The 20049-nt window shown below is 36.5% G+C and overlaps 1 protein-coding gene across 1 annotated transcript; it reads right to left on the minus strand.

Annotated features, from left to right (window-relative positions):
- Positions 1 to 13706: 13706 nt before the first annotated feature.
- LOC121676612 (cytosolic beta-glucosidase-like) lies at positions 13707 to 19702 on the minus strand. The gene is made up of 3 exons (XM_042053372.1): positions 19682 to 19702; positions 18210 to 18282; positions 13707 to 14035 (listed from the first exon to the last, which is right to left on the minus strand). Exons 1-3 carry the CDS (start codon positions 19700 to 19702, stop codon positions 13707 to 13709), a joined length of 423 nt encoding a protein of 140 aa, XP_041909306.1.
- Positions 19703 to 20049: the final 347 nt, after the last annotated feature.

Genomic DNA, 20049 nt, shown 5'->3' on the forward strand with positions numbered 1-20049 from the left:
ACACTGTGTAAATGTTCCAGGATGCACAATTTGAAAATAGAATACAGAACTGCTATTAATATTAGGAAGGTCTTTACTTTCAGGTGTTACTTTTACAAAGTAAAATAGTGACACCAACAGAGGGTTCCGTCTTTCAGGGAATAACAAGGAAATACACTTAACTGTTACATTATTATAAGAAAATGAAATGTAAATTTTTAAGCATTTATCATGAACATCATAAAATTGATTCTCCTTCTGAGAACTTCATTTTCTTATATTTCCGTCTTTCTTGAAATAAATTGTTAGAGAACTCTAAAAAACTTAATGTACCTGGTCTTCTGTTATTCTAGCATGAAGTAAAACCTATAGATTTTTTTCCCGTTTATATATTTTAAGCTGTGTTATATCCAGAGAGATGCAGCATTCTTATAGAGGTACAATGCTTTGCACTTATTTTACTATTTGATCATTTGATTTTTTTATTTCCCCAAAATATAATCATCCATCTTTTTTCTGGGCAAATTATTCCACTGTATAATAGAATTATTAACTCCTCAAAAATCTTCTGTTCAAACATCAGACTTGCTTCAGTAAGGATAAGCATCCTTAATGTGTTTGAAATAGTATCATTTTGTATTTAATTTCCAGCTACTCTACAAGTTCACTAGATGACTTTCCCATTAGTGTTTTTGAAAGATGTACACCATGCATCTTTATATTCTCTGATATGAATGTTTATTTCAGAACGTCTTTGTTAGCAGCAGGAATGTGACATTGCACATACAGAGTCAGAACAGGAGAGCAGAAGAATCCAGGTACTATTCTTATTATTATCCCATCTGCTTTTTGACCTTAGCTAAATTACACTGAACTTGTGCTACCTCAATTTCCCTACTTTAACATTGATATCAAGATATTTCATTCCCTGTGTAACAAAGCTAAGTATTTCTTTATATAAAAATGGAAGAACCCTTAGCGAAACTGATTCAATGCAAATAAGCTAATGCAATGCTATGGTTGAGAATCTGAACAGAGAACTCTCAAAAAATGCGAAGGCAAACTCCCACAGCAATTACAAAGTAGGTCATATTGAACGTATGTGTTAATGCATGAAGGGGATATACTTGCTCAGAAAAAATTGCAGTTGCTTTCAACAACCAGGCACACATGAGTTCAAATCCAATGCACTGTTGTGATAGCCTGAAAGTTGTATTTTCATTTAATAAGACAGTGTAAGAGATAATGCATTGTTTGCATCATATCCAATCACTTCTGATACTATGCTCTATTGATCAATGTTTTCTTTCCTTTTATATTGACATTGTGGCAGCATATACGTAGATCTGCAATGACACTACTGCGTTTGACATTGTAATATTCCCTGTACAGCTGCATTTATATCATTTGCAGCCCTTTAGAATGACAATAAGTCCCATGAAATCAAATGATGAGCTATTATTATCACAGAAACATAATGAAAAATAACCAGCTTGGAAGCTGGATATTAATATATTAGCTACCCACCCAAGAACTTCAAAACACAGTTGGTTTTTTAATACAGTAGACCCCCTAAGTTTATCTTCTCATTCGTTCTTCTATTTACACTTCTAAAAATGTGACTTGGAAGAGATCCATTCGTGAGTAATTGTCAAATGAACATAAGCATGATCATGTCACAGGTCCATCTACTTAAATGGTCAACAGAAGACACTTAGACAGCCAGATGAGAAGCAGAGCTTTAACATATCCCATGGAAAGTACTCAGGAACATATGAACATCTTGGGATAAAAGTTGTACCATCAGTACAACATTTAATAGCTTTCCCTCTAATTTTGTAATACCCTTTGAACAAATTTTCATAATATTTGTGGTAATATGCTCTGCCTTAAGAAGAAATATGTTTTCTGTTGTATATTAAAAGGCAAAGTCTCTTTTTCTGGGATATAATCTGTGACTAAGAAGTGATAGATATCTAAATGCAGATGTTTATTCTAATAAACTGAATTTATCTCTCAATTACAGGAAACATATATGCCTATATGGAAAAGCCTAGACAAACTGTATTACATATGAACTTAGTTTTTGATAATAGTGATCCTGTACATAATCCTAAGAAAGCATTTAGAATGTACTTAATTGGCCTGAGTTATTTAAAACTGTATTATCTTAAAAAGGGGGGATATAAATTAAAAGCTGTCTCAAAGACACAACACTACCACAGTATTTTTTAATGATGTGTCTCTGTGGATTCAGTACATTTACTCCTGAAAGGTAACTCCATATGAAGCATGTGGCTTAGAACTGATATCAAACCCAATGATTGTATGTGCTATCCACATCTGATGAATTTAAATTCACAATTTTCAAAAAATACATGGTGAATGTCTTAAAGGCAAAAATCCCTCCTTTTTATTTGTGAAGTTGTTTTTTTTTTTCCCCAGCAGAGTTGTCATTGTCTTTCATCTTGTACAATAAAAAAAAGCAGAATCAAAAAAACTACAGTAGCTACTTCTGGTGTGGGGATTACATTGTAGAGGTAAAAGCCATTTCCTACAGCAACTCTCTAAAGTGCAGACGAGCAATAATTGCCTCTAACTTTCTGGCCACATAGGTGTGATTTGCAGATTAGAAACTGGTTAGCTGTCGAGATCCCCAGTTTTTGCTTGCACAACTGAGGCAAACAGCAGCAAAACTGAAAATTCCTGAATTTCGCGTCAACAATCCAGTAGTACTGCTAAGCAAAGAAAATAGTATGTTTGTAACAAAACTGATACTCCAAAGAGGTTTCTAGCAGGGAGTTAATCATGAGCTATCTAGCAGTAGTACAACGTCCACAGTGCCTAATTACTTAGGTTATCCTCTCTGCAGTAACTAAAGCCTCCCACACAGTATCTCTCCTCTACAGAGCAGGAGCTATTCTTGTGCTGCAGTTGCTAATGCTTTTGAAAACTAACACTTCACTGGGGGGCTGGTTACTTCTGAATCAAAGCACATCCCAGGTACTGTGTGAGGATGTGAAACACTGGCTGCATGTCAGTTCCCAAAACTTGACCAAACTGCTGCACCACTCAGTCTTGCTATCCTCTTTCTAACACTGCACACAAAGCTCCTGTGTCTTACACAGTCCTTTCCCCAGGGGCCACTTGATAAATCCAGAGACATGTAGCGGCTAATGCATAATCTTTTAATTTAATTTTCTTTCAATCAAAATCAAGGCAGTGGCAATGAAGATATTCACTCACATATCTTTGTTTCATAGATCCTCTTCTGTTGTTGTACCGGCCAGGCTTCTATTATCCTTACTCCAGTAGAAATTTCCCCAACAGGAGCTCACAAGCTCACAACTGTGGGGTTTTTTCACTGAAGATAATTTTGAAGGCAGATTACAGGCCATTTTGGAGAAAGAAAATGTTCTCTCATAATTTTGCACTGCAAAACTGCTGGTTAAGAGTTTAAAAAAATTGCTCATTTTTGCAAGTTAAAACATTCAGATTAAAGGATTAATGTGAAAAAATGATGTACAAACTTTGACTAACAAGCAAATACTGCTACAAAGTGGTAACTGTAACTTCAATTGTCTAAATGGTCTCAGACATTTTTTCTAAGAAATTATACATATTTCCTCTTTTCATAATGGGGACCTTTAATACTGGCATTTAACTGTAACTTTATATACACGTACTTGTGTCTTCTGCACCTTTTAAAACTATGCTAAAAACTGATAAAAATATTGTACTATCCCACCTATATCTTTGTGATTTTAAGAGTTTCTCAGTTGTTTATTTTGTTTGGGTTGGTTTGGGTTTTTAAAAGCTTTGAATCCCTCATAGTATTCACAAAAAATTCAGCTTGATTTTAATACTTCTGCAGTGACTACAGCAAAGGTTCTTAACTTTTACACTATAATGCAGTCAATGTATTTATAGTTCTTGAAAATGTCACATGGCAATGTTATGCCAGGGACAGCACATCTCAGAGACTCCTTAATATGTCTGCATTGTTGTATTCTATTTGTAGAGGCATTTTTGTCAGCAGCAATGAAGAAACAGAGCTGCTGCTGCAGCTCTTTCAATAACATTCAAGCTTATAGTTGACCCGAGGGGCTCACATTATGACATCCATATTTAATTTAACAATAAATCATATTTTCATGGACTAGAGTATTGCATTATAACCTCACTGTTTTATGTGCATGGGAATGCAGCAAAAGCAGGCTTGTACCTATCTACAACACAGACTAAATGGTTAGTTCATGAGAGCAAGGTTGGAGTGTATAGTGACAACAATATATAAAAGGTTTTATAACAATTCTTAGAAGTCTGAGGGAAAAAGGATACAAAAAGCTATCCAGAAGGGACTGCATTTAATTTAAAGTTCAATTTTTAAAATCTTCTTAGCTGCACCACCTTGCTTACTGTCAGTTCTAGTTCTGCTTGCACTTCCCATTGCAGTCAGCATTTCTTTAAATCTCATTATCTCATTTTCTCTTCTGCTTCATTCAAGAATATTTAAGGAGAAAATTAACACCATCTGAATCTTAAGCTTTACCCATCCTTTTCTCCTCACAGTCATTTCTCCTATTTGCCCTGCATCTTTTGCTGCTGACCTTCTAGCTGACTCCAAATTAAATGTTCATATGTTTCCTATTTACTTCCAAATCTAGCCCTGCTTGTTCACATTTATTCTTGCTCATCTCCCTCTTATTTGCCTCTGCTCATATCACATCATCCTCAACTTCTTTACTTTCTATTTCTACTAACTTCCAGGATATACTTTTTGCAGCACTCTTCAACCTAAAATTCATTTAACTCATTTTTCCTCCCCATCAGCATTATTAATAATCTACTACCAGCCAGACTATGGAATATCTTCACTGCTCTTCTCCATCAGCTGGCAATAGTTTACCCATATTTGCCCTGCTCTCATCCACAGACTTTATAGAACTACATTATCTTTTTTAGAAGGCTCCACTTTTCAAACATCTTTTTCTTTCTTTTTTTGCAGCCTTGATCTTTGGTCTAGATGTCATCCTTAACATACATTACATAACATTATGAAAGAGCAACTCTAGTAAAAAGCATTTGAATACTCTGACCCATGTTCTCTTTTTACCTCTCATCCAGCTTTTTGTTCGTCATCTCTTCATGCATTGTATCTAAATTAGATTTTCAGTTCCTTGGGGTAAGAAGACATCACTTTCATTTATCTGTAAAGCGCCATGCATGCTTATGGCTCTGTCGAGGTGCTAAATATGTATATCCACATTTATTAAAATACTGATGTTTTTATCTATTCATATATTGCAGAAGCAACATGGCAGCAGTTGTACATATTTATAATAGCAGTGATATGATTTATAGTAGCTGCATGCTGTTCTCTATTTCCTAGTTTATATTTACATTGCTCTTGCTGGTCTTTTTAACTAACTAAAAAATAAAAATCTCAATTTTCTCTGACAGTGTTGATGTACCAATTCAGGACTGCTCCTGTCCTCCAAAATCTTGTAATTTAAATAGTCCTGATGACAGTAAAAGTTTTAGGAATTTTGGACATATAGATTGAGAGGCACTGAAGTACTCGGATTTTCAGAGTACTAGAGCATAACTCTTTCTAAAACACAAGATCTTTAAAATTGAAGATCTTTACTATTTTGAAAATTTTGGATGACAGAATTAACACAACTAATGTAAGTGTGTATCTTAAAAGCTAGGAAGGTTTATAATTAAAAAAAAAAGATTAAATGATGATACTATCAATCTAATTACAATGTACTAAAATATTTCTAACAACAAGTGCAGTAACTACCTGTAGATATACTCTTCTTTGTAGTCAAGCATGTTTATTTCTTTTTAAGTAGCTGTTTAAATCCCATAGCAGAACCCACACAGTCTCCTGTCATGACTCAGAGCCCCTTGCATGACTGAGTCTGTACTAATAATTTCAAAAGTTAGCTCAAAAGATAAGGAATTATTGTAGAGTAGACACTATGGGCAAAGCAATTAAACTATTATGCTTCATGTAACACTTAATAAATGGTTAAGCATTTAACCACTGAATAAAGTGAACATCTTTGAGTATCCTGCTTTGCATCAGAGCTGAAAACTTGAAATGGGTTGCTCATTTGTGGGTCATTACATGTGGAGTGGCCTTGATAAACTGTTTACTTAGAGTAGCAGGCACGAAGTTACATGGGGATAATGTTACTGACATTTCTTCATAGAATGTCTACAGCTGATGGATTTAATAGCTGTATTATCTTTGTATAAAGGGGCCCATTTCAGCCAGCATTCCACCATAATATTTTACTGGATAAAATGATAAACTTAATGTTGAGCTGCATATATAACTAAATCTGTGTAAGGTTGCACTAATTACATTCAGACCACATACACATTTAAACGTATTTTTGGACTGAATGAATGGTAAAGGTGAATTTTACTTAACTCTTGATGTGTTCCAATAAGCATCTACCTCCAAGCTAGTCCCATTCATTTGTTACTACGCATAAAGAGAACTGTGTCAACAAATTCATCAGACCTACCCTAAATATTTACTTCAGGATAAGCTGCTGTACATTCTAAAACATTGTCAAACAACTAGATTTGGTAAATGAATTCCATTTCATCAAACAGTGAGAATCCCATGTTTATTAATTTCTTTGCATCTTCAGAGAAAGTCAGATCCAGATATCTTGTCTACAAACCTAAAAGTAAACAAAACTCCTTGATAAAACTGCTGTCCAATGCCAACTATTAGTTTCCAGATGTGGCTTGGGGCCAGATATGGAACAGCCCAGGAAGTGCTCTCCAAAGACAGCTGCAGATGGCCTGTCTGCTTCAGATAGAAAGACGACCTACCAGTTGGTTTCAGCACGAGAAAAAGTGCTGAAAAATAGAAAATCTTCTACTAAGTTGTAGGAAAAGAGGTAATTGGCATGGATTTTTGCATAATTGCAACTTTAAATGAAAAGGAAGAAGATAGAAAGACAGCTTTTAAGTGAATATTTTAACAAAAGTAAGGATAAAATAAAGAATATAAACAGCAAAAGTAAAAAATAAGCATGACAATGGAAAAATAGCTACAAAAAATTATTGAACTATGATATGACTTTCATGATTGGGATCACTTTGGACCAATACAAAAGGGATACTAGCTGTTATCTAAATGAACTGACATCCTAAAATGCATTTCACTTGCTACACAGTGAGAAGGTCAGCTTCCAGTAATTACTTCAGAGAATACTACCAACAGAAGGAAGGTAAGGAAGGAATTTCCAGAACATTGGAAATTGGACCGATACAAAAACTATAGGTAAAGCATAAAAACAGATCTTTGCCAGTGCTGAACACTTTTGACCACCTTGACACAAAGGCAGACGCTGAGTTCTAATGACTTAATGGCCGTGTACAGGAATTAGTTGTTACACAGACCTCACTGTGTGGGGGAGGTTGTATTCTGTAAGGATATTATGAGATGCAATTGTCAGGTTTCTAGGTGCACTCAACTTCACATCCTGCACAATGAGAAGTACGAATGATAAGCACTTTTTAACGTGGTTGCTCTGCTCAATGAATAACTGTGACCTTACAAAACAAATTTAGAAATAACATATATATGGAGCACCTTTTCTTTTGTTTCCACACCAAGATTAAAACTACTTCCTTTCCTTTCAGCTAAACATTTTTTTCTAATCTCATCGCCTTACTCTGATTTACATAAATTTTAGCTTCAAGAATCATTGATCATTGCTGAATGCAAATAAGCACAGAGTAAAATTATATTAAGTTTGCACAATTGATCTTTCATAATTTTAAATGCTGACTTTTAAAATTTACTGTAAAATCAGTCTGAAATACTCCCATCGTTGACTGCCATCAAGTAGAGCAGGGTCACTTTGGGAAAACCCATTCTCAGTGATGTAAATTATAGGGTTATTATATGTATCCTAGAACAAGAGAGAGCAGAAGTTTTATTCAGAACAGATGTAAGAAAGCCCATAAAATCAGATGCATTACCCTCTATCTTTTCTAAGCTACAAACTAAAACTAGTTTTCATCAAATTGCACTGACCCTATTAACTTAATTTTCTATGAAGTGACCTTTTATGACTAACAATGGAAAAGCAAAACTGTGCAAATATCCATGAAGACAGTGAAATGACTTATTTTAATGAGAAGACTAAAATATCTTTCCTGCATTAGCATCTGCTTATTGTCACTGCTCCTTAACCCCTTGGTACTGGCAGACACCACATGTCTCCTTTCCAGGAGTAGATGTATGCCAGGAAAGCCTTACTGCTGGCATCAGAAAGATAATTTCTGGAGTTCAAAAGATGATATAACACTGGTGTGTCATTTCAAATTGTAAAACAGATATCAAGTACAAAAGTAATAGGAAAACACTAAGGCTCCTACTCATAAAAGCCAGCATGAAAAACTTAAATTACAAATCCCAAGGTGACCTGTTTATTTATATCTTGTACAATATCTTATGCCACCCAGATGGGCTCCTCAAAAACCTTCTGCAGAATTCACAGAGGTTCTATCAATCTCAGCTATAGACACAAGTCCACAGTGTTTTCTCCAAATGTTACCACAACTGCATCAGGGTTTAGCAGAAGCTTTTTACATATTACAAGCTACCTTGTAAGCTCTGGTACCAGTACTGGGGCTATACCTTTTTAACAACCACCTAAAGCAACAACATAAGGCCCATTAGTAATAATCACTCAGTCTCCAAATGTACTGAAGCAATAATTTACATGAATATCAATGGTCTCAATGATCTTTTCAGATCTCCAGTCACCTCTGGTTTTTAAGGATTAAGGCAAACCAAACTGATACAGGGAGAAGGATGCCATTTCCCAGGTTATTAATGATTTTTCAGCAATAATTGACTGCTGAAACAAGTAAAGGAAACAAAAGAGGGTTAATAATAATTTTGATACATTTTAACACTTGAAGCAACCTCACTGCACATTTTCTCTGTTATGAGATGCAAATATTTTCTTTCAAGTGCCTGCTGACTACTGTTACAAGACCCCAGAGTTGGCAAAAATGCTCAGCACACAAAATCTTCCAACCAGGCACATAAAATGAAATGAGGATGCAAATTTTCAAAATAGATCAGTGGACAGCAACTCCCCAGGAAAAACATCATTCTGATGGGTGCTGGTTACATGAAAATATAATCCTTTCATTTAAATGCCTGAATGGCAGCCTGACTGCACGTGCAAGATACAAGCGTGTTGAAAAAAGCCTGACGCTTGAGAGCCTTACAGGTGGATTTGTTCTAATGAAAACATTTCTCTCCTTGAGAACTGTGTCTTTTAAAAATTTCAGTGCCACACTCAGCAAGGTAACTAAGTTGATCTTTATGTTTTGAACTTGGTTAGCTGGATTAGCTGTTTCCTCTAGAATGTTCCATTCTCCATCACTGTGCCAGCATCAGGACAAAGATACTGTCAGTGTATTCAACATTCTGCAATGGTGTGAATTCAACATTTCACTCATTAGATCTATATGATATTAAGGCTTTTCATTGGGTTCTACTAAATTTTAGATAGAATTTGAGGCACTGGTCTCTTTAGCCACCAACCTGAATGGCTTGACAATAGTTTATCCAAGAAACCATCTCTTACCTTTTTACACTGCCACTGCTGCAGACTGCTCAGTCCTTCTAACTCCAAGAAGGAATTAGCTCACCTGTCTAAAAGCTTATGACTTCTAACCTTTCTTGTCCCCTCTTGCTAAGACAGAGATCAACTTTAATTTCCGGGATGTGTTGTTAAAGCTGGCCAGTACTGGGGATGTATTTCTAGAGGCTTAAAAGGAATTCACCTTCTGTACAGATTTAGCAGTGGCTGACATGAATATGTTTCCTAAAGGACTATTTTTATGCCGCTGAGAGGTCACTGTAAGTTTAAATATCAGGATACTTTAAGCTCTCAAATAGGCATTTTTAATTTTGCTTACATCCAAACACAACTGTATTGCTTTTAAACCTTCTGAAAACACTAGATATTGAAATACACATCATAAGCTCTGGTTCAAAGAGTATCAATTAGCTTGCTCTTTTACTTGAACTATCTGGTTTAGTGCAGTAATTGGAAAAGGCCAGCAGTGGCCTTGAATTATTATTTGTTAAGCTAAGAGGCTCCAGACAGGAATAGTTCTCTCTCATGCTGGTGGAATGTAGAAATCAGTCAGCCTTTGCTTCAGAGGCTTGGGCTAAACATACCAAAGTGTTTAATAACCTCAGAAACCTAAAATTCATAAAAAGTTTGTGCATCTTAGACTACCACATATCCTAGTAAGACCTAGGTGCTTGTGAAATATCTATCCCAAGGCCTTGCTGTATTGAAACACAGAACTGAGAAATGTCTACAGGAGGTGAAAACACGGCAGAAGGAAGGAGGAGGAAGACTAAATTGTAAAGGTTAATAAAATGTATGCTTAGGAAGCATGTGTGGCTTAGATCATTATTCTTAACAGCTTCTGAAGCAGAGATTTTGTTTAATCCAAAGCAGGAGATTTGTTCTATACTTCTATTATACATTCCTTGGTATTTTCAGGTTCAGCTTACTGTGTACTGATGTTTGAAAATGCCAACACAGAACTCCATACTACCTTCTTCTTAAAAGGACAGTATAAGACTTCAACTTCACCCAACTTCAAATGACTGATTTTAGGGATTTCTGCCAAATAGCTCTTTAAGACAACATTTACTGGAGCAATCAGTTATGAACCCCGAATTTAGACAGTGCCTTCTCCTAAACAAACAGGTGCATACAAATCCCTTAGCACAGCAAGACTCAATATCTCACATGTAGTTTGCTTTTCCTTCCAAATGCAGCACCAGAAAAACAAATTTAATTCTAAGGAGATATGTGCCTGTGCCTGAGAATGCTCCCATGCAAAAGAGAAAGGAATATACTAGAACTTAAATTTTGAAAAGCAAGTTCTTAGTTTGCAATAGCAATTAGCAGCAAATACATCTTGTTACTCTAACTTTTGAATGGGTTTCTATTTGTCTTCAGTGGGACTGGGTATGTGTTAACCCTTTGCTGATGAGACTACAAGGTTTACTACAAAGGCTTAAACTGGGAGAAAAGAGATCCTTTGCTGCTACAGGATCCTGTCCTCTCATATTAAGAGTAATCCCTACCTAGAAGACACTAGAATTTCTCATTCTAATTTTCAGATTATAAATTATATAGTACAATTTATAACATTTAAGTGCAACCAGGTATCATTTATTTTTTACATCTGAATTAAACACCTATATTGGAAAAGATTTATGCCTTTTGTTAGGAAATGAAGAGAAATGGAACTGCATTCCTGAAAGATGTGAATGTCAAGTCAAATTTCCAGGTTGTCTCATACCTTCCAAAGTAGGCTGACTTAGCTTCTCTGGTTGTATCTGCAAGTCAGGTAGAAGCAGAAATACAGAAGAAAACATTCTTCTGAGGAAATGAGGAAGGGTTTTGTGGAGATAACCCAAAATTTTGGGATTCCAGATATTAAGGAGCAGTTTATTACTAGAAAATGAAGGATTGTTCTTTTCTCCTTTCTGTCATCTTCTCTCCCCATGCTGATTCCCTACCTTCATGCTGAAGTGAGACATAACATCAAATTCTCACAGACTCAATATCCCCATGTCTACGCCTTCTGTATTCTTCTGCACTGACACCTCATGTTTAGCAGCTCACTTTTTCTGCTCAGGGCACCTTCTAGGGTAAAAATAATTGTACAAAAGTACTTTAAAAACTTAGTGTAAGCTTTAAGCTAAAACCTGACACATCTTAGGAACAATACATCTACAACATCACTGCTTTAAAGGACCCTACCTCCAGCAAGTTAGAAACAGAATGGTTTTAAAGGTTTTCAAATGTCCTACATCTTAGGTGTGAAATTGGTAGTGAATCAGTTGGTGTGAATGATTTTATTTGAAAGGACATTGCTTTAAGCTTTCTAATTCTTCACATGCTCTTTGCAAAAATGTTTATATAGAAGATGATGGCCTTTCCATGCTATGCAGTTACAATTGCTTCAACAGATCACTGCACAGGAGAAGTGAACTCCTGCCTAATGAAAGCTGGCCTACTTGGAGTTCTGCCAATGCCCTTTCGTTAAATGTAAAGTTCATAATATTAATCAGGCAACTGCTTATACTGGGGATCAAGTGAACATTTTCTGAAATTACAGCTGAGTTTTGTCATAATGTTAGCTTTCCTTACCAAGTACGTTCAGAATGTCTGCTTGCTATTTCCCACTCTGACAACTAAATAACAAAGCCCATACGGTAGGCAGCTCACTGGGGTTTTACAGTGCCTGCAGCCCCAGCTGAAGAAATATCAGTACAGGAAAGAAACCACAACGACTAAGCCAAATTTAAATTCAACACACCACAAAAAGCATTCCAAGGGAAAGACAAGCTGTGCCAGTGAAAGTGGGCCACGTATTGTAAATTTTGGTGGCAAAGAAAAAGCTTCAATTCAAGCCTCTCTGGGATACTGGCACATGTATCTGGCATGCTCTGCAGGGAAAAATGGCTGGTTGGTCTGTTTACAGCAGATTTACCAGCCCCCCTTTCTGAACTCTTGCAACAAAGGCTCTTCCACTCTCTGGTGAAAACCTTAATCTGCAGGATGCAGAGGATGGGCTGCTGTCTACTGAATAGCCAAGCTCTATATGACCAAAATTCTGCAGAAAAAGATTGCTTCTGCTGGAACCATCCTAGTACAGATAAGGATAACCTGAAGAGTATTTTCTAAAGAGTCCTATCCTTCGTAGCCTTCCATCGTTGCAATCTTCAAACCAGAAGAAAGGAATTGCCAAGGCAAGTACATGCCCTAGAAGTATAAAGATATCTATCTTCTTGGTAGAACTGAGATGCATAAGAGTAGGAAGCAGAATTGAGATTTAGAGGTTCATTCAAATATACTTTGCTTTTTTTCTCCTTGGAACATTATCCTCCCAGCATACAAGAGATCTCAGCCAACTACTTTGATTCTCCCATTGTTTCTGATTCAGCTTCAGTTGCTTTTATTCTTCACAATTCTCTGTTTCTTCTTTCTTCCATTCCCTTTGTTCTGTAGGCATAACTGTCCTTTCCTGTCTTTTCCTAGTGGGTGACCTTAATCTCACCAAGTCCACACCAATGGAATTAAAATAAATTAATCAGAAGTGAAACAAATTTTATATCTGAGTTCTAGCAATCTGACCAGCTTATTTATGTGCTGTATCCCTTTACACATATATACTGCCTGCTGAGACTGTGAAAACTCTTCAGAGCTTCTATTTGCCAGAGAACTAAGCATAGCTCCTATCAGTCTGAAGAATCCTCTCTAATATGCTACAGAAAAATGTCTGGGAAAAGTATGTCCCTTAGTGCAAAATAGTCAATGTGAAGTTCAGCACATTGGAGTATACTGATAAGCTATCTAAATTCACTTTGCCAAATGAGATAACTTGTCTGTTGTAAGCTGTCCAAAAATATTCTCATGGCTAGGATTCCAGTAAGTATAAACATTCTGATGAAGCAAAATGATTTAGAGTTACAATTAAAAAAACTGGAGTAAGCAAAAAGATACATAGGAAACATAGTAATAATCCTATCCCAAAAGATTGTGCTATCCAGGGGGATCTAGAATATTAATTAGTAAGTTGTTGCAAACCTATAAAAAATCATCCCATAATTACTCTGAAAAAAAGTTGCAATTTCAAAGCAACACTGCAGAATAGCATACTGGATTAATTATGCCAGACTGCAGCAATAACCTTGAATTAAAGCTGCAACCTTCTATTTTTAAGAAACAATTGCCTTTCTGGTTGATGAAACCTGTCGTCCCATCAGGTAACAGACGTGACCAGGAAAGAGAAAAGCAATAATGAGTCAATCCAAGCTGTTTGATACATTTCAAATCTTCCTCCCACAGAGTGTAGCTGCCACAAGCTACATCACCAGTCTGGTTCTTGAAAACTCGATCTCCTCCCTGATGGGTGAATATGTCCCAGACATTAGGGCCCTTTCCATCTGCATTCCAGCCTTCTGCTTGAAAAACAAAACGTGGTCGTTACGCTTTTGACATCAAAAGACATATGTTGCAAGTAAATATTTATCACAAAATAGGTGCAAATCCCTGAAAACCCTATGGGCAAATTGAGAAGTATTCTCTACCCACTCCTTATAGTATCTAAAGTAACTAGGAACTTTCAAGCATTAATATACATTTGCATTAGGTTTTGCATTTATTCATATTTTTACTTGCTGCTAATTATTTGAAAATTCTGTTTTTAAAAAAATCCAGACTTCTAACACTCTTCATACTTCCTGAGCCAAAAATCAGATGTTTGCCACTCTTGAGATATTACAGGTTTTCACAAAGGGCATTTTCTAATGCAACCTCCATCCATAAAAGATCAGTCCATATCAAAGAAAGCCTTTAGGGTATGAGAAATACATCCAACAAATAGGCACTTACGGCTTTCAGTATGTCCTTTGAAAATCTTGACAGTTGGTTAAAAAGAAAGGAATGCCATTATGAGCCATGGCCCTAGGCATATACAAGCTGAATTAATAACACAGCTCTACAAAACTTCTGCTTTTTGTTTAGCCAGACATTCACAGAAATTAATTTTGAGTGTTCAAAAGCACTGCACCATTTCCCCCAAACTTTCAGAGTTTTGAGATATTTCTTCACAATTCTAAAATTGAGATACACAGATTATCATTAAAATATGCAAAATTTAGCTGTTGTCTGAGATCTAACAACATATAATATTTGATTCGAATAAATGCACCTTTCTTCATTACAATTTCTTTGTCTTTCCTGAGCAATGCTGTAGCTGAGGCAAACATTACATTTTTCATGTGGAGAGCTCTGTAAACTTATTTCCCTCTGTAAATCCCTGTAAAGTGTGATTTAATCATAAAATTGCAATTAACCTCAAAATGGCCAACCTCATTTACCACCAAGATTTTTCAGAGTCCCAGTGAACGCACTGTTCCAGGGTTTTTCTTTAAAAACTAAAAGGACATTGTGTGTTAAAATTATGTATAAATTAAATATCAGTTGGGTTATAAGATTAATAACTATATAATAGCTACATATAAATCCTCAATAAAAGTGTTTTAATAATCAATTAGTATCATAGAAATTAGAGATGGGGGAGAACTATTAGGAGGTCATTGAGTCCATCCCCTGCCAACGCAAGATTGCTCCCTTAAGTATATTCAGTACTTAATATACATCTGTCTTATTAAATCTAAGTTTAATGCAAGGTTAAGCATATTGAAGACACTTAATTTAAAGCATTACTAAAATCTGTAATATCACTTCTATAACCTAGCTTTTCAAAGATCATTGTCACATTTCATGGTCTTTACAGAATTTTATTGCAGCACACATACATCTACATTTGGTTGGTCAGTAAATTAAATTTTACGTGGGACAACCTTCAAAGTAGGTCAAATTTTAGATCCAGACAGTTTGATTTTTTATTAATCTTGGATTTTATCATAGACTTGGTGCTCTGTCTGTATGCTCCTCAGAAAAATACAATACTACAAGTTTTCTATATCCTGCTTCAAATTTCAAACATGACTGCTGAAACAAATAGTCATCTGAGAGAAGTGCAGGAAATAACAAATAACAGTAATTCTTTGATGGTACCTAGAATTTTGAAGCCTTTAAGAGCAGGCTTCCTGCACCATATTGGTTTGATACACCTCTTTTTTCAGTTCGGTTGGAGTGAAGGGAAGAAAAAGCTGCCATAACAGGCAGTTAGCACACTTTCGGTTAAGAATGGTCATCTAGAGCAGAGGCTGAATGATCCCTCTTTTTTGTCTGCCTTCCTCCAACAAAGGAAGTGGGAGGGAGGAGGGGAAGCATTTGCTTTTCAGCAGAGTATAACAGTACTACTCCCGTGGTCATTAGCCACTGTAAAGCCCTGAGCAGGGCTGCAGCAAACAGACTTTTCACTTTCAAGCATTCCTCACACTGTTTAAAGAGACTTCTCTGTACAGAATCGAGCATCTGAGCTACCTGATAAAGTGTAGGAAGAAATGCAGCAAGGCAACAGAAAGCTCTACATACTAACACATCCTACTGAGCCACAATTAGTCTGCAGAGAGCTCTGCTCTTCTTCATTGAACCAAGCTTGCACCTCTAAGCTTGCTCAGAAACTTCCATGCTACAAAGCACTCCACGGTGTAGGCATAACTGGAGTTTCAGGGAGCTTTGGGGCCAGGAAAGAACAGTGATGAGGAACTGATTTTACATTTAAAATGCTTAGGTGTGAATTGGATACCAAATCAGCACATGACATGCCATTGAATGAATAATATAAATTATTGTGATACATGTTCCCCATTCTGTGTAATTATTACAACAGAAAGAAATGTAATGCTTTTCCAACTAGTGAAGCTACTAAAGCAGGAATATTACTGATCAGAGTATTTTTAAGCTTTTATGTACTTTTACAAGTACATTTTCCTCTAATTCAGCCGTCCTTTAACCTTCCGGAGTGAAATTTTCTTGACCTGGTCTCTGACCAAAAAGTGTAATTTTGTTTGAATTAATGCAGTTCCACTACTTGGCATATGAAAGAAGTGAAGGAAACCGCTTTTACCATTTTTTTCCAACTTCTCTCCCTGCCCCCCCCCCCCAAAAAAAAAAAAAAAAAAGCAACAAAGTCAAGCAGAGAGTTGAAATTTAGCATAGAAATGGCCCTCAGTAAGAAGAAGTGCTTTTGAATGTTCTGGTGCAAAATTGATTTTGATTTGACTGAGTCATGAACCTTTGAAATCTGCACTTTGAGCATGCAGAGTACAATTGGTATGATTTTTTAGCGCTTTGAAATATACAGAGTGGAGAAGGTTGTGCTGTGCATAAATACATAGCTGACAGTAAAAAATAAAGTAGCCTGTCAGCTTGTTCCTCTTCTACTGTGTATCTTGTGATATGCACAGCAACTGAGTTTGGACTCTACAAGAACTATTGCTTCAATCATGCTGCCTCTAAGTCAGAAGCTGCACAGCCTCTGAAGCTTTCAGGAGAAGGAATTCCCTGTTGAGTTTCTTACTTCTGCAGGAAAAGGGTCATTTGAGTAGTGTCTAGACCATATTATAGATTTTTTTTTTTATGTTTTTCCCACTCAGAAGCCATAAGAAAGTTCATTAAAAATACATTAAGAGAACATTAAAGTTGCACATGTAGCCACTCAAAAGGCAGGAAATTATAATGCCATTCTATATGCACACACAACTCACATTTTAAAAATTAGTTAGAAGAGCTATGTGCATTGCAGGACTCGAGTTAGAATCTGGCCCAGAATATTGATTCCCCGGGAACTGTGAGCTGTGGAGTCTATTAGGTGAAGTGAACTGAGCTCATTAAAAGGTACCGAGCATGGGCAAGTACTCTCAATTTCAGCAATAACCAAGAACTAAAGGCTACATCCTCAAAGACAATTTAGGATCTACAACTCCCATTTAGGTACTGAAATCAATGGGAGTTAAGTGCCTGTATGCTGCAGGGTATAATATGAGAAAATCAGGTACATGTGTATTTTGAAGGTTTGTAAAGACACGTTTATGAAAGGATAAAATTTGGAGGGGTTATGGCTGTAGGTGTCCCTATGTTTATGTGTTTACATCCCTAATCTGCAACATATTTTCATACCATGCTGGGCAAATCCCTTCATCAGTCCCTCTATTCAGCTGGGAACACGACACATTTCCCTGGGGGACAGCCTCCACAAGTCCAACTGTTAACCTCTCAGTTCATTGTTCTTCATAATCTTTGGAGACGAGTTCCTACCTGAAGACTTCTTGCGAGTACCAATGTCTGATGAGGTAGTTGTCCCATCCAGTTTCAAAATAGCCAATAGCAATTTACCTGAACTAGCTCTACAGAAAGGATATACACAAGAAGTAGATGAAAAAATTACTTATATCTTATATATATATACTTATACTTGCTTCCTCCCCACGCCCCCACCCCCAATAACTAGCTCCATTTCCATTACCTAGCCATATGTCTGAGATTTGAAACATCTTTTACCCTCTTCTTACTCCTCAAGTCAAGTGTTTAGACATAAGTGCTACATGGATTTGCATCAGATATAATGTCTACACAACAAGGCAAAGATCAAACACTCCTGCATCCAGATTTTTGTTCACTTAAAACTTCCTTAATGCTTTGATAGTTAAAAATTGACACCTTCAATTTGATATGCTGCTGTAGCTGCACCCCAAGCAAATCCAACTGGAAAAGCAATATCCTCCAGCACCGGCTGCAGAGGACAGGTGAATACACAGCATTATGTGTATTGTGGAGATGTCAGCTTCATTTGCAGACAACACTTCCTGGCTTGATCACTCTTCCACTTGTTACAAGCAGATTCTATGTGGAAGACAAAAATAAACCCTGTGCAGCTTCACACACTGGAGGGTAAGCCATGCACTTTGCATATCTCAGGATTAAAGCAGAGAGGTTCAGTCAGCTACCAGTGAAAGTGGAAAAGGCAGCAGTGGAAAAGCCTAGGGTGGTCATGGTAAAAGGGCTCCTCCTAGTACAAAGAATTAATACACAGAACAGATCCATCTTTCCCTTCACTTGCCTCTCATCTCCCATCTCTCATACAGAGAACTTTGTGGACCCTTTATCCAACATAATTCCTTTAGCCACCAGGCAAAAAATAATTTCCACCTCTTCCAGTAAGCTTCAAAAACCAGCAGCCCCTCTTCTTTTTTTTTTTTTTTTTCTCTTCCAACACCAGGAAAACTTGCCTGCAGTAGCTGAAAAAGGATATTTTAGCCATTACATGTTTTGCAGTGGAAACCAATGAGTAGAAGAGCAAGATTTGTATGGGAGTACAGACAGAACAGCTATCTTTCTCCTTCTTTAAAACCCCGTGGACGCTCATTTTTTTAAAGCAGCAATGACAACCTTATGGCATGTGTGCCAGAATCAGCATCTGCAAAACAGCCCTCAGGTCTCTTCCTCTACCTTCTGTCAATGTTGTTACTGCTCTCCTGTCAGCAAACTGAAAAGGAAGCAGCAGCAGGAGGAGAGTCACGTAAAAAGTGGGATGGGTTGAAAGTAGTTTACTGTCCCTTTCCAGAAAACCACAACACCTGGCACACTAGATGGCACTACTGCAATTTTTTTTCTTTTTTCACTTACTGGTGTTTGTCCCCCTCTATTATAACATTACATCCACACTGTTTTTGCTGAGGTCCGTATCTGCACGTATTGGACTGCTGTAATATATGACCACTATTCTTCTTCTTTACTCCACTTACACTCTACTCTCTTGATTTTGAAATGTTTCTGGGTGAGGACCTACTTCTGCAAAGCATTATACATGTAACTGACATTTTCTTTGATAATGAGAATAAGAAACCTTAATATACATAGGAAATCCACTAACACAGTCAATGCACATACTTTTGCCAAGAATGCACACAATAAAAGAATCAACTTCTTAGAAAAAAAATAAATTCCTTTATAGAGATGCAGGGAAGCTGATTTAATTCCAAAACGAATATTGCAGAACCAGACAGTGCAGCTGCAATGCAAAATAAATCAGGCTTTCACAGCAGGCATGTATTTCCTCAAGTGTCTTTTAGAGGAAAGGTAAAAGCCCCTTGAATACAAAGGAACGAAGGGGAAAATGGGGCACAACATACTAATTTGTTCCCAAAACGCATGCTGACACATGGTCTAGGCAAACATACATATCCTTCATGTGTATTATACAGATGAACAAAAATCGATAAAATCAACTAGTCAATGTTCTCTTGTTGAAACAGCATCCTCAGGCTTTCATCTGCAAGTTAAGGACAGTTAACAGTCAAACTCATCAGGGCCACCTTAAATTAAGATTAATAAGTATTAATGAACCAGAATAATAATGCTTATTTTTTACGTCATTCAATATTACTGGTAGGCATCTTTGAAAATGTAAGTAACATTAAATATTTTCTCTGAGAATAATACAATTTAATTTCACAGGAGATATAATAAATATGTAACTCAGGGGGAGGGGCAGACAGGA

The sequence above is a fragment of the Corvus kubaryi genome, unplaced genomic scaffold, assembly GCF_017639235.1.
Source record: "Corvus kubaryi isolate FWS band 111438036 unplaced genomic scaffold, C.kubaryi_AGA036_p1.0 split1-131, whole genome shotgun sequence".
Taxonomy (NCBI): domain Eukaryota; kingdom Metazoa; phylum Chordata; class Aves; order Passeriformes; family Corvidae; genus Corvus; species Corvus kubaryi.

Coding starts and splice junctions, on each gene's coding strand:
- LOC121676612 (XM_042053372.1), bottom strand. CDS start 19,702: ATGCGTTTTGGGAACAAATTA. Junction 18,283..19,681: donor TGCGTTTTGGGAACAAATTA/GTATGTTGTGCC, acceptor TGTCCTCTGCAG/CCGGTGCTGGAGGATATTGC. Junction 14,036..18,209: donor AGCAGCATATCAAATTGAAG/GTGTCAATTTTT, acceptor TTTTTCAAGCAG/AAGGCTGGAATGCAGATGGA.